Genomic DNA, 15465 nt, shown 5'->3' on the forward strand with positions numbered 1-15465 from the left:
AGCAGCTTCCAAGTTAGTGTTTTGTTTTGCTTGGTTTTTTGTTGTTGTTTGTGTTTTGGGGTTTGGTGTTTTTTTTTTTTTTGACATATTAAATATTGACTCTGGGTGTCTTTTATCTATGCAGTAATAGTTTTTCCTGAAAGGCTGTGAGATACTTCAATGAAGTGATAACTGTGGCAGTAGATGTTTTGTGTGCCTTTCTAGGAGATGTGGCCATGGAATAGTGCAAGAGAGACCCAGGAGATGAGCTTGCCACAGTTTCTGTCAATAGTAGCAGCTCCCTCGACAAAACACAGAGAAACTGAAGTTTATTTATTTCCTTCAGAAGAAGGGAAAATGTGTGAACAAATCTACCTCAACTCCAAAAGCATGAGGATAATTGGGGTCTGTTGTTCAGAGACTTTATTCTGTTGTATTGTGTAGAGGGCTTAATATTATGCTGCATACCCTTATTCTCTATGAAATCTGACTACTTTTTCCATTCTAAGTGTCTGAAATTCTTGGTGCTCTCACTGTTTGGGCATGAGTGGGAAAAGGGGGTGTTACCAGATCCGAACCATGAATGTAAAGTGTGGAGAAAGGTCTTTTGACAGTAAAAGTATGTGAGAAGTAGGAAAATGAAAATGTTTGGAGATCGGATCTCCTTTTGTTTCGTATCTTTTGTTTGTACTTAAATTCTAAGTTAAATGCTTATTTTTAACAAGACTGCAGGTTTTAAAGTATTTTTTTTGTATTGATCCCTTTAAAGGCAGAACAGCAGAACTGCTATTCTGTGATTGTAGCGCATAATTCCCCATCTCATGTTTTAGTGTAGGAGCTGAACTTGAGCAGCTAGATCATTTTCCTAGCTTTGTTGTGGTGATAGAGCTTTCAGCTTGCTGCATGCTGGAAAGTGGGGTCAGTGCAGGCATGCTGCAGGCAAGTAGCACAAGAGGTTGTGGTGGTTGTTTCCTGACTATGAGAGTTAAATAAAGAAACATGGTCAAAGAGGAATGAAAGTAAAAAGTCTTTCTGAGCTCCAGTACTCATTGTTGTCTCAGCAGACTATTCTCTGTCCAGTAACTAATCTGAAATTTGGTGGAAGGCTCTATACTGTCTGCTAACATGCTTAGAGTGAAGGTTCTGAATATGTAAAATTAGAAGACTTTGCTGTAAACAGCTACTAAAAGCTGCAAAGGACTATCTGTAAGGAGACTTCACTTTATTTCAGTGGAAGTTACCTACAGAGTGCTCATTCCTTAATTTTGTAAAATAAATACCTGTGTTATTTTTTCCTCTTACTCAAAAATTGGTGTTGGGTTTATATTTGTGAGTCTTAAATAGTTATGATATAGTTAGCGTACAGCTCTTTGGCAAAACCATGTTATTCAGGTAAAAATTGTTCCAAGAAAGAGCTTTATAAAATACAGGTACTTCTGTGTTGTCTAGTCATGTTCATGTGAACTACTATGCCCATCAGTAATCACTTTGAACATATTCTAAGCCTGCTACTACTTCATGGCCAAATCTGATTCTGATAGTCTGGTTTTATAGAGGAGCAGCCTGTCAGGTTGGTCCATTCATGCCCTCAGCTGTTCCCTCTGGGAACAGAGCAGGTGTGGATCCCGTGGCCGACCTCAGATTGGTGACACTGGCACGGGTTGTAGTTGTCAGAGCTGGAACACTTTTGAGATGTGGACTAAAACAGTGAAACCTCTTCTGATAATGCTGAAAGGCTGTGACTTTGGTGTCCCTTTTTTGAATGCATTGCCTGTTGTACAACAGGCTGTGAAAGCACCGGCTTTATCAGGTACGGTTATATTGATTATCTTAATCTACATACATAAGTGAAGCTGTGTTGAGCAGTATCCATTGGTAGTTCTACAGAGTTGAGTGTAAGTCACCTTTGCAGAGGGAAGTCTGAGTGGAGCTATCTTTTCATTCCAGGGGATACAGGAAGTAAACTTGATGAATATACAGCAATGTACTCTCTTGTTTCAGATGATGCATTACTGGCTACTGACAGCTCAGACCTCATCTTTGAGGTGTGCTGCAGCATCTTCTTACTAGAAATTGAATTAAGAAGAGGTCTTGAGTCATGGTGTCTCATGCAAATTTAAGTGCACGGTGCCTGGCACAAAGGCCTCTGAGAACATTGCTGTAACAAAAATACGTCCTTGTTTTTATTATATTTGCCAAGAGGGCTTACATATTCCTAATGTTTTCCTCTTCTCAGTATAAATCTGTCTGCTTTGCAGACAGGTTTAACTCATTTTCATCTGCACACACTGGATGGTAATTTTTTACTGGATTTTTTTTTTTCCACTGAAGCATGCATTTTAAAAGAACTGGATACTATCCTGAAGGGCAAGCAGTGTTCTAAGCTGAAAGATTACACTGGTAGTTAATGAATGTAAACATTGACTGAAATCCTGATTTTAATATTTAAAGATTTCAAATTTAAAAACTTTTGAGAATATGTTAAGTAGAGGTGCTTAGGAGAAAGTGATAGTAAATTCTGAAGTTCTTTGAGAGAATACAAATACTACTTCTATTTGCGCTTTATACTAATAATAAGCTATAAGAAAAAAGAGCTTCAAGCATGGTACTGTAGGAAGTAGCAGATAGTAAGAAACCAAAAAATTCATTTGTAGGGATTGTGTCTCTTATTTTTAGCAACTTCTTTGCTTAAGCTGCCAACTCTCACAGCTATCACTTGAAAATTGTAAATTGGTTCATCATGATGTTAAATGAAATATTAAAGCAGTGGTGAAAATGCTTGAATTTGGTGGTGTAATGTTTGCATTTCTAGAAACAAGTGTCTTTCCTAGTAACCGCAGTGGAAAATTTCAGTAAAACTGTTTTTTAAATTGATATCTCCGGAGTAGTGCTGTTCAGTGTTGTACAGTGTGTGTCATCATTAAATATTTAAAACCGTAGGCTTTCAGTCGGTTTCTTGACTTGCTTTCTGTTCAGTGGTTTTGACATTGCATAACTGTAATTGTTCACTTGTTGAAGTAGCTGTGGAATTAAAATCTTAGCACAGCTGTTAATTCAGTCTGTATGTAAATTGTTTGAAGAGACTAAATCTAGAACTATCAGCAAGTAATTACAGAATGATCAAACTGACAGGATACAGGTAGGGAGATGAATCTAGGGAGTCTCTGCTTTAAATTTGTATCACAACAGAAATCACTGGACTTCAACATCAACAGAGAAAAGAAACTGTATATCCCATACTCCGGCAATGTTCTCCTGCATAGGAATTAATTCCCTTACACAGTAATATTTTATGGTGTCATCGTTTTTCTCTAGTGGTACTGACTTACAAGAATCAAAGATGGCTAATAATATTTTGCCAAAAAAAAATCAAATTAAATTACACTGGGTTTCTGAAGTTAATATTTTTTTGATTTCTTGCCTGACCAGAACTTCTGATCCTTAGCAAGATGGCTAGATATAATGTTTGGATATTGGTGATGAACCGCTGATTTTGGTTTAATGTGTGTTATTCCTGTGACTAATTGCCCAGATTCAAGCATATGTCAGTTAGGATACATGAGTAGTCACTGGGGTACTTTCCATGAAGTAACCTGTGATTGGTGTTATGTCTTAGGTGTAAAAAATATCTTACTGCACTGGGGAACCCAGAGCTGGAGGCAGTCCCATGCAAGTGTCTCACCATTGCTGAGTAGACAGGAAGAATGACCTCCCTTGACCTACTGGTGATGCTTTTGCTGATTTAGCCTAGGTGGCTGTTGGCCATCTGTGTCACAAGGGTACATTCTGCTGGCTTATGATCAGCTTGATGCCTACAAGAACTCCAGGGTTCTCTGACAACCTGCTTTTCAGCCAGTCGACTCCCAGCACGTAGTGGTACATGGGATTATTCTCTCCAGGGGGAGGACTGATTTTCTTGAATTTCTTTGAGTATCCTGCTTACCCAGTTCTCCAGTCTGTTGAAGTCCCTCAGGATGTCTGGTCTGTCAGTCACTCGTCCAAGTTTTGTAACATCTGTAAAAGTTTGAGCGTGCACTGCCCCATCATATAGTGAGGATGTCCTGTTTGAAAACAGGACTTATACTCTATAACCTCTGTTGTGAGTACTTGCAAGAGTGCATGTGGAAAGGAGCTTTGTAACAGATACTTACTTAAGTTCAAAGCTATTGTAAAGTCCACAATACCTACAGCAAACCATGGGGGTTTTAGTTTCTCAGTAGTGAAATATTGATTAGCAGTTGCGGAGCTGTTTTGTTAAATTTAAAGAAAAGTTACTGTTGTTCTTCCTTCCTTAGCTGACGGTTACAGGAATTTGAAATTTTCTCCAGAGGACCAGACAAAATGCATATAGGAAGAAAAACATCTGACAGCTTAAAAAGGATTGGATAGGACACTGTTCAGTGTATCTCAATTCCAAAGATAATTTAAAACTATACACCATTTATAACACCATTGTGTACAGTTATAAATGGACTTTGTTGCTGTCCCTGCCTACTGTGTGGAGTTAAATTCTGAGGTGTTGGTGGAAGGGTTCCTTTTGAAAACAAACATTGACTTAGCTATTCAGAACTCCTTGGTTTTGCTAATACATGCATTTAGTGTGTCTAGGCCTGGTCCCCAAGGCAGTCTGACTCCGTTCTTTGGCTTTTAGTCTCCTGAAAATTGTCCTGCCAAGTTCTAAGGCATGGAACTTTGTTTCTTAAAGAAACTGAGAGCCAAATGGGCAAGTTGGGCAAGTTTGTTCATTCTTTAGCTGTTATTTCTCTACCTGGTAGAAATGGGTGGCCGTCACTGTCCTTGTTGCTACTTTGACTGAATGCAGGCGACCTTTAGTCTTGTGCTGTAACTTTGAACATAGGTCTTCAGCTCTTGTGTGGCTGTCATGTAGAAAGAACAAGGCAGTGTGGCTCACGAGGCTGGACAGCTATAAGTGAGCCATACTTATAGCTGTGTTGGACAGCTATAAGTTTTTTAGGTCAGCCCTGTTCAGCCAGCACAAAGGTACCTTGCATAAAGCCTCTGGGTAGAACTTGAAGGATCACAGCAGTGTTCAGGATAGTGCTTGTTTAATCTCCAGGGTGCTCTCTTTTGTTTTGCTGCTACAGGAGTCTTAGGAGTCTGCTGATCTGCGTGAAAGTGAGACAGGAAGGATTTGAAAAGAAATATCAAAGAGTTAGGCAAAAGACGGATTTACAGAATCAAGTTTCAGCTGCCCAGTGTTGGGTAATAGTGCAGGCTAATTGCAGGGGAGGGAAGGAAAGGACATAAATCTGACTACTCCTTCTTTATTTTTATGATTTGCACGGTGAGGACTCCAGTTAAAAGTATTTTGTCATGTTCAAGAAGCACAGATGTTCTGTTTTAATCATTCCTGTAGTAAGCATAAGACCACTTGTACAGACTTCAGTGTAAGGTAATGAACATGCTGGTTTTGTAACGTGTCTAAAGGTTGAAGGACATAAATGATCATCTTAAAATATTTCTGACTGACACTTGGAGACACCAAGTGAAAAACTTTTTATCCAAAAGGATCTGAGAATCTCACTGTTAATTGACATTTAGTTGTAAGACCTCTGTGTTGCTAAAATTGGCAAGCTGCTGCTGAACAGTCAAAATAGAGGTTGGATTCCTGCTTCTACCATTCATTCTGAGGCCTGTGAAAGTGATATAGCAGAGTTTATCTTGCCCTCATGAATGATTGTGTCATTTGACAGGATGCTCAACACATGTACGTGTACTTGAAAAACATTTGGAAACCTTTAAGTGCTTCAGGCTGCCTTTTTGTGCTTTTGGCCCAGATATCACTCTGAAATCTTCATTTCTTGTATGTTTTAGTGCTTTTTAATGAGAATTAAAAAGACATTCTTGGAACTTCTTAAATTTGTCTTTTTAATCTTACAGTAAGCTAATGGAGAACATTTTCTTCACCAAGGCTTGCTGGAGTGTGTACCTAGCTTTTTCTCATTTATTTGAAAGTAGTTCTCCAATTACAGAGAGTCCATGCAGTCAGCTTCTTCTGTGTGGTCTATGTTGCATTCCATCTGTATTTTCAGAAGCCAGCTCCAGAAAAATAAAAAACAAATCTAAAGGCCCAGTGACCCACGTTCAGAACAAATTACTAATCTATTTCATCTGGTTTAAAAGTGTTGGTTTTCTAGGGGTTTTTTGTGTTTTTTTTTCCCCTAAGGTTTCCTATGCGCGACCAAGTTCGGCTTCTATCAGAGATGCAAATTTGTATGTTAGTGGACTTCCAAAAACAATGACCCAGAAAGAACTGGAACAGATCTTTTCCCAGTATGGACGCATTATTACTTCTCGTATTCTAGTTGACCAAGTCACTGGTAAGTAGGCAGTTTTGCATGGCCTCTCCTTTTTGGACTGGCAGTTTAAGAAATATTTCATCTTTCAGTACGGTGGTCTTGTCTCTATAATGTAGACCAGAAAATGCATTTTTCTCCTGGAATTGTTCATAAATATGCATGGGCAAAAATAGACTGTGGAGTGTACTGAGCCAGCTTGAGTCATTTCCACCCTGAAGGTGCAGGTTTGAAGACTGTTTGATGACTTGTACTAAATTTACAGCTGCTATAATCTTCCTCGCCAAGCTGCTGCATGAAAATAGTCTCTCAGAGCCTTACAAAATGCTATTAAACTTTATTTTTCTAAAAAAGAAAACTTTATGCAAAAATGCACAGCTGGTTCTCTGAGACTAGGATTACAGAAGACCCACTCTTGTAATTGCTGTTAAGATTGTTTTCAAGGTTGACTCATTAACTTGGGGCATATGCATGAACTTTGAGCTCCTCAGGAGCGGGTAAGTTCTGTGATTAGCTAGGTTTGACTTTTTTTATGGTTGTACCTTTTCAAAGTCAGATGTCCTTGTGCGTGAGAAACAGCTTTCAGCTGTAGGAGGTCATAAGCTTTGCAAACTGTCTTACTTTGAAAGGATTGTACTGACCTGCAGAGGAACTTGTATGTAGTCCTTTGCAGTTAAAAGAAATCTCAGTATTGACACGTTATACAGTGTTTTAATAGTGTGAATTGCTGAGAGTGTAGAGAGGCATGGAAAGGAAAGCTAAAGGCCAAATACTGAAGCACAGAAGTAGCAAATTTGTGGGTCAGATTTCCAGTCTTTGCAATAAATAATCATTTACAGTATGTTCCTGTATATTCTTGCATAGAAGTAGATGGGGTCTGACAAATGGGCCATGAAGTAAATGTAATTAAACTTCTAATGTGCTGGATAATTCTAAGTATTAATAAATCCTGATATTTGCACGGTAGTTTTCTAGCATAGAGACTGTTGTTCAGGTTTAAGCTTTCTTCCTTCCTTCTTAGTAATTTGGGAGAGGTAGGCTCAAAATGATATGAATAATAAGGTTGTGACACAAACTGACAGATAAAAAATGTGAAGTTGAAACTGTGACATTTGCCTCTTTGAAGCTTTTTTTATACCCGCATATTGTCACTTTGATGGTTTAAATCATCACTGTTTATGAACCAAAACATAAAGGGCCTCTAAATGGCACTAGGAATATTACAACAAAGCATTCAAGTAATGTTGGCTGTTACTAGCTTTAATGTTAATTGATTCAAGTGTTGACACCTTGGTGTTTATGTCTAAGACAATATAAATTTTGGATGTGCAATGTTCCTAAGACCTTCCTTCACTTTGCTAATCCCTTTGCATGTTGTGTTTGACTTCTCTATACCAAGAAAAGTTTCCTTCAAAAATAACACTTTAATGGTGTGTGGTGATACACTGAAAATGAATCTTATTCTTAAAGGTAACCATGGACTGTTAAGACATACCCATTATTCCTGTTACTGCAGTCTAGAACATGCATGTCATCATCTTCTCAGCATATTTGCTCCAAAGGGACCTTCAAGGGGTACTGCAGGAGGGCATATGCCATTTTTTGCTGCTGGAGAGCAGATAACTAAGCTATTTATGGAATTTCTGTGAATGTAGATACTGCAGAGTAGTGTAAACTGACCGGAGGTTACAGTGCAGCTGGTTCTGAGTTCATCTCCATCCTCATCAAAATTGCTTTGTTTCAGAGTTCCTCTTTGACTCACAAGGTTTAAGTTCTTTCTCCTGTTTTCCCTCAACCCTCCAAGCTTTTTGCACAAATGAGTCTTACATCAGTTAAATTAAAAATTAAAATTACAGTAGAAAATTCTTATTCTGAGGCAAAACTCGGTTCTCTTATGCTCAAAATTTGTCATGTCTTCACAGTGATTGACCATTAACATAGCAATTGGCCTTGAAAATAAAATGTTAACGACTAATATTCTGGAGTCTCTGAATTAATTATTATATGCTTCCTTCACGTTGTGCAGGGGTATCGAGGGGCGTGGGGTTTATCCGGTTTGACAAGCGAATTGAAGCAGAAGAAGCTATCAAGGGCTTGAATGGCCAGAAACCTCCAGGTGCCACAGAGCCCATCACTGTAAAGTTTGCTAACAATCCAAGCCAAAAAACCAGTCAGGCCGTTCTTTCCCAGCTGTACCATTCTCCAAACAGAAGGTATCCAGCACCCCTAGCTCAGCAGGCTCAACGTTTTAGGTAAGTCAGATGACGTGTACAGCTGTGCTGAAACCTGCATGTTCCCACAGACGTGTTTGTTTGCCTCCACTGTGGCGCTTTACCACTTCTCCAACTTCTGCTCTGCTCCTACAGTACAGCTCTGCAAAACATGGATGCCATCCTACTGATAGCATTTCTGTCTTAATAAACCTCCTTAACTAAACTAAAGTGTCATCTTTCTCTTCTACTCAGTCACTAAAAACTTTTTCGAAGACGACTGTTCATTTCCTAGATTATTCTTGAGTAATGCACACGTTGATTCAGTTAACAATTGACCTAGGCAATTTAGTTTTCTTCTTAGCCATACAGCATGCCACAGCCAGCCTTCTCTTCCCCACCCTCTGTTTTCATTCCCCATTCAGGCTTTGTTTTTTCCCTTGTCGGTTGTTTAAGCCCTCCGTGCTACACTTTATCTTATTGCAAATTTTCATAATGAAGATTAGTCAAATTTTTTGCATGTGTTTTTTTGGGGATATATGTTCCCATCACGTTGAAACTACAGCCATACAGTTCCCTGTGATATTTAGTGTGTTGAAAAGGACAGATGGCGAGAACAAAGCGAAACAAATACTGTATTATCTACATTCATGAGTACCTTGAGTTTTGTTTCAGTGATTTTGATTGTTTCTTCCCTCCCTCTGCTCCTAAAGGATGTGACTGGAATGTGTTAAACACAGTAATACATTTCAGCAGTTTCTATTTTATTTTTTCAAGAAGTAAAATCAGCTGGCAGTTTTCTTCAAAGAGAATGTACCAAATTTTAAAAGCTATGCATTGGCTACCCTCACTTATAGGCCGAATATTCAGAGTTCATGGACTGCACTTCATGCTGACTGGGGTAGCTACAGTATTTAACTGATACTCCAGGTAGATCTATCACTATTAGTAAAAATTCTTCCACTTTCAGAGTTTTTTCTTTGGATAACACCTATTTCTTTGCACTTAAGTAATTTCCGTAGACTACCTCTGTCCTTCAGCTTTAGGCTTTTAACCTTAAATTTTGATTGGTGAAGGTTTATTTTTGTCTAAAAGGCAGTGTTATTTTTATGAATATCGCTGGCAAGTTGATTTTTTTTTTCTGAGATATTCAGTGTAAAGTAATGCTTTAAACCACCTTTAGAGATACTATGATAGCTCCACGTTACAAGTATAATGGTAACAAAAAGCACTGAATAAGTACCAAGTCTGTAGTAAATAGGAGAGAGAAAATAAAATCTTTTATCAGTGTTGATGGAAGGAAAGGGTTTAACTGACTGATCAAAAGGTAAGCTGAAGTTGCAGACAAAATGAATTTGGGTTTTTTTGTGAAAGCCTTAAGACTTATCCTTCTTCACTAAAAGACAGTCTTTTCAAATTTTTATTTTTTTTAACTGTAAAGGTAAATCATCTTTTCTTGGTTTTTTGGTCTTTGCTTTGCATTGTTGCAGCATTCCAGATGTGGTGCTGACTAAATAGTTGAGATGGCACCAATGCTTCAGATCTTTCATTAGTTACATGTGAAAGAAATCTTAATTCTTGACATTTGTTGACGTTTCAGACAGGATTAACTGATGTAGTTGCCCCATCTCTGTTAACAGTTGACAGAGGCCTGAAAACAATCAGCATAAACTTGAATAGTAAAAGCAACAGGATCAATACAGTGCCTCTTTTTTTCTTACTAAGAGAAAACTTGATCTAGACTTTCAAAGGCTGCTCTATGTAATTGTTCTATAGGATGTGTACATCAGAGCATCTTTAAAAGTTTCCAGTGGAAAGTCCCTGAGAATTTCTTCAAAATATTTTCAAATCTTCAAGGTAACTGACAGAAAATCATACAAGTGATTCCATTACTGAATGAAGTCCTCAGCTGACTGCTGTATAGCAAGGACCTGAAAGTGATGGTGTTTATAGAACTCCTCGCCTTCCTCTCCCCCTCCCAGGATGTCAATGACAGTAGACCTCTGTCATTGATACTGAGTGTACTGATGGTACTCATGTATTGTTTAATTTCCTCTTTTCTACTCTTTTAGAGCTTACTTTCTTGACAGTGTATTACACAAACCTGGCTTACTGCAGAATCCTAATGCTCTGTAGTTTGAGAAAACTAAGTCAACTGTACTTTTTTTTTTTTTAACCTAAGCTCATATTTTGTGGAGTCCTGAAGAAAATCTGTGGTAAGACTTTCTCTTCCCATGTCTGGGATTTGCCAGGAAGAAACAAGAGCTTCTTCAGGGTAGACATTTTCCTAAAGAAACATTTTGAGGGACTCCATGAATAAGAGTAATAGTAGTGGTAGGCACTGCGTGTCCCAGGTGTTAGCCAGGTAATTTCAAAGGGTTTAGAGCTGCAGTGTCATACTACAGTTTAGCAGCTTGGGGGAAGGAGAGGAAGGAAATACATGGAGAAAGCTTACAATCTAACATACATATGTGTGTGTGTGTGTATATTCAAAAAACACTGGGACCCTTTTAGCCCCATTATCATTGTTGAAGACCGGCAAAGAAATCTCTACCTGTTCTGTGTCCCTGTTAGTGAGGTGAACATCCTCATCCTGTAATGGTCTGATGTCATTTTTGGACTGCTCTTTGTGACCGACATATTTAGAAAAGCACTTTTTGTTGCCCCCCAGATTTCTGGCCAGCGTCAACTCCAATTAAGCTTTGTCTACACAAATTCACTTCCTTCAGTGGCCAGCAGCATCTCTGTATTCCTCCTGAATATTATCACCTTGCTTCCACTGTCCATATGCTTGCTTTTTTGGCCTTAGCTCCAAAAACCCTAGCTAGCCTTCTGCCTCACCTGCTTGACTTTTTGGAATTATCAAAAGGAGTAAGAAAATGAAAAATCCTTTTTGCAGTTCACGTTATGATGTTTGCTACTGCTTCAAAATACTGCATCTGTCTTGGTAGTTATATGTGCAAACTGTCAGAAACCTCAATAAAACTCTTAATCTAAACCAAGTTAGTAAGGCAGAAAACTTAACTAGTGTGCTCACTGACTGTAACTTAATGCTAATGCTATTTGTTTTAGGCTAAACTTGTGGTAGTGGTATACTTTATGAAATGAACTTCTTATGGTTGTGGTTACTACCCAAGAACTATTTTGTATTCATTAACTGTACCAGGTGTAGTAAGGTGGGACAGCTCTTTCAGTGGTGATACATTAACATTGCATGAGGTTCTGTAGGGTGTAATGGATGTGACCGTAATATACCAAGTTTCCTTAATCTTAAAGGATAGAAAAGTCTCCAGACTTAACATGTTGCTAAATGTTTTGTAGGTTGGACAACCTGCTCAACATAGCTTATGGAGTAAAGAGGTAAAAAAAGAACTATTTGGTTTATAATAACCATATTCAAAATTATTTTGAAGTATTTTGCAAACTCTTTTCAGTAAGACTTACGTTGGATTTTTGCATGTTGAGCCTTCAGATGAGATTGTTCATTTTGTTGCATTGTGCATGAAATAGATAAAGGTTTTGTAGCAGTTCCATGGAATTCCTGTTTCAAATTACTAACCCTCACCACGTTTATAGCATGCTTTCCATTTGATTTTCTATATTACATCATCTCACACATACCTAGCACTGTTCTCCCTACTTGTGTATAATTTTTTACATGATGTTTGTCCAGTTGGGGGGTAGAAAATGTTTCTGATGTTTCCTTATTAGCCTGAGCAACATGTTCAGCCTGTGAAAAGCTCTGTATCATTTTATTTTTTATTTTGACATTTCTTTGCTGGGATTTTTTGTGAACAGCCACCTTATGATTCTGTTTTGCTTTCCCTCATTCGTCAGTAGGTTTCCTCCAATGACCATTGATGGAATGACCAGTTTGGCTGGAATTAATATCCCTGGGCATGCAGGAACTGGGTGGTGCATTTTTGTGTACAACTTGGCCCCTGATGCTGATGAGAGTATCCTCTGGCAGATGTTTGGACCCTTCGGAGCAGTAACCAACGTGAAGGTCATCCGTGACTTTAACACCAACAAGTGCAAAGGTTTTGGATTTGTGACTATGACAAACTACGATGAGGCAGCTATGGCAATAGCCAGCCTGAATGGATACCGCCTTGGTGACAGAGTATTGCAGGTCTCCTTCAAAACAAACAAAACGCACAAAGCCTAATAAGTTATTCTCAGTGCATTAATACATGAAAACTATACAACAAAGGCAATTTACAAGAAGCTTTATGCACTAGTAAATGCCTTTGTTGTATGTCAGTGTGGAAATGGGGATAAAATGACTACTTAGCATCCTAAGAATATAAGAGATTTTTTATTGCTAATATTTGAATTAGAACTTCTTAAATATCTTTTGTGTTTGAATATTGACAAGAGGTACAGGGTTTTTACCTGTTACAATACATATTCTATTGCCTTCTTTGAAGAAGGTGGACCTTTTAAAATGTTTCAGCTAAGGGAAGAAGTTTTTTTCTTTATACATGACTGCCTTGAACCTATGAGTAAATACTGAGGCTTTGTGTAGTAATTTGTTTTTTTTTTTTAATTTTTTTATTTGCTTTGTTTCATTTACATTGTAATGCATTGTTATTTTGGTTTGTTGTTCAAGAAAAGTATCTGAAGTTTACATTTTATTTATAAAATTGTAAGCAGTATTTATTTTATAATTATCGTTTGGGTTGGGGAATGGGAACACATTATAAAAGCTTATTGTAAGAATACTGGAGAACTTTTCGTAAAGCAGTACCTTGCCAAAGAGATAAGAACCTCTTTGATGTGGGTTTAGAAAAAAAGCATCTATTTTTGTAAAAAAAAAAAAAAAAATTTGGAGAAACTTTTTACTGGTCCTGGAACAAATATTTTGACTTGAATACTTTGAGAAATCTCTTCATATGACACCTAGTGAGCTTTTAAAACTTACCAGGAAATTTGCAGTTGTTGGGAAAAATTTAGAAAGATTTATGATGTAGAAATACTTTTGAGACCTTTGTATTAAGAAGTAAAGTCAATGGGATGCACTGTTGATTTCATTTTTTGTAATCATCAGTGGAGTCATTGATCATCCTGGTTATTAAGTGATAGGAGGCTCACATTAATTTGTGATTTTGAAACAAGTGAAAATTTAAAAAAAGAATATAAGAGCAAGCAGAAAACTTAAAATACTGAGAGATGGGGGAAAAAAAAAATCTGTTCTTCCTAAAGAATTCCCTTCAGATAGAGCTCACGGTGTTTAGTGATGTACTTGCTATTGTTTGAAGAATTGTTTTGTCTTAAAAGACATTGAGCATGGTTTGCACAGTAGCAAATCAGCAGAAGTGGCCTGAGTTGGGTACGTTAGGAGATGTTTTGAAGGTTAAGTTCAAGGCTAACACCTGAGCTTTGTGTAATGTAAATAAGACCTTAAGTTATAAACCTTTCAGCCAATTTTGATTTTGGTTTATTTTTTAAGTTACATGCCAAGTGATGTTCAATTTTGAATGTTTTCGTATGAGTTTTTTCTTTGTAAATGGCATTAACATTGTTACTTGAGGTCTGCTTTTTTTTTTTTTTTGTCCTGAGGACTTGAATTTACAGTGCATCAAATCTGTTGCTCTTTTTGTCTGTAGATAGTCTAGCTTCAGCTGTTTATGGTGATGCAACATTTTTGTTTATAAATATGTTTGTGGTAAAAAAAAACAAATATAAACATATGTTTTGAACAAATTTCCTTACATTTTTCATATGAAAACCATAAATACCTGTATGCTATTGAAGTTTAACTTTGTATGATGCTTAAATCACTATTTGGGGAAATAGAAAAAAAAGTCTTTACCATGTATTGAAGAAATTTAAGGAAAACAAATACAGAATATTTTCTGATTAGCATCTAGCTTATAATTAAATTTTTCAAAAAAAGCTGAGGGTTTGATGCCTTCACCAGGATGCACTGACAACTATGTAGTTACGTCCTGCTTTTGTATAAACTGAGATGCTCATACGCTTCCCCTTAGAAAAAGCGATGTTCTATGCATAACATAGTTGTACACTATATTTGCAGTTGGTTTTGGTTCTTATTCATTTAAATTGTAGTTATAAAATTTTCAGTATAGTACAGTACATATACTGTGAAGCGCGTGCTAAAGTGAATAAGCGAGTTTTCATGCTGACCCACTCAATGCTATTCAAAAGTCAATTGGCTTCCTGAGCACTTCCTCATTCTTAGGTGCATTTAGATTGTTAAAGCTACTCCTCTGCATTAAAAGTTGTATATAGTATATAAATCACAAACTTTCCAGTGTGGGAGAAACAGTAGCTACATGCTTCTTTCCTATACTACTGTAGCAACTAACGGCATTGATGAGAAGGCATGTAAATTGGGCTTCACTTTACAGTGTTTATCAGATCACTTAGTAAAATATAAGGCTGGTATTTATTTGAAGTTGTATAGTATGACTTAATTCACATTTGTTGGAATAGAGAATATATTCTGTTGAGTATTTAAAAGGTTGTACATGTTTTCTTTTGTGTTTGGATTCTTTGTACTTTTTCATGTTCAGTACATCAATAAACAAAGTTGAAGGGAAAACAGTGTCATGAGCAGGTCTTTTACCATATTGTCCACTGCTTTAAGGAATAAGCAGTCTGAGTGAAAGACTTTTTTGCAAAGCTCTTGAGCTACTTGTAAATTAGCTTAGAATTCTAGTTACCAACAAGGTTCAATAGGTATGGGGCTCTGGATGTGGTAAGGCAATCACAATGATTAGGACAAAGGTCCTTCTCCAGCAGAGATGTTGCCAAGTCAAGAAAGGACTACACCTCCTATCAAGTCCAGTTGCATGAGGAAGAAAAGAAAGATTGTAGTGATACGTGATTCCCTTTTAAGGGGAACAAAGATTCCAATATGCTGGAAGGACCCTCACCTCAGGGAAGTCTGTCTTCCTGGGGCCTGGGATTAGAATGTCGCCAAGAAACTTCCT

The 15465-nt window shown here is 37.4% G+C and overlaps 1 protein-coding gene and 1 long non-coding RNA gene across 19 annotated transcripts in view; one reads left to right on the forward strand and one right to left on the reverse strand.

Annotated features, from left to right (window-relative positions):
- ELAVL2 (ELAV like RNA binding protein 2) overlaps window positions 1-13314 on the forward strand; it is a 108291-nt gene extending 94977 nt beyond the window's left edge. For 16 of the 18 annotated variants that reach the window (XM_051809054.1, XM_051809055.1, XM_051809049.1 and 13 more), the window contains 4 exons: window positions 6167-6320; window positions 8323-8548; window positions 11828-11866; window positions 12344-13314. In XM_051809054.1, the coding sequence (XP_051665014.1) occupies window positions 6167-6320; window positions 8323-8548; window positions 11828-11866; window positions 12344-12674 (750 nt within the window). In that variant the 3' untranslated portion in view covers window positions 12675-13314. The remainder of the gene's footprint in view (window positions 1-6166; window positions 6321-8322; window positions 8549-11827; window positions 11867-12343) is intronic. The other 2 variants (XM_051809053.1, XM_051809052.1) reach the window with 1 other exon arrangement.
- Window positions 1846-3958, reverse strand: LOC127480695 (uncharacterized). The gene is made up of 3 exons (XR_007907997.1): window positions 3662-3958; window positions 2189-2363; window positions 1846-2045 (listed from the first exon to the last, which is right to left on the reverse strand). It is a non-coding gene; the product is annotated as an uncharacterized LOC127480695 (long non-coding RNA).
- Window positions 13315-15465: the final 2151 nt, after the last annotated feature.

Source organism: Manacus candei, unplaced genomic scaffold, assembly GCF_025592945.1.
Source record: "Manacus candei isolate 608988 ecotype Guabito, Panama unplaced genomic scaffold, ASM2559294v1 h1tg000074l, whole genome shotgun sequence".
NCBI lineage: Eukaryota > Metazoa > Chordata > Aves > Passeriformes > Pipridae > Manacus > Manacus candei.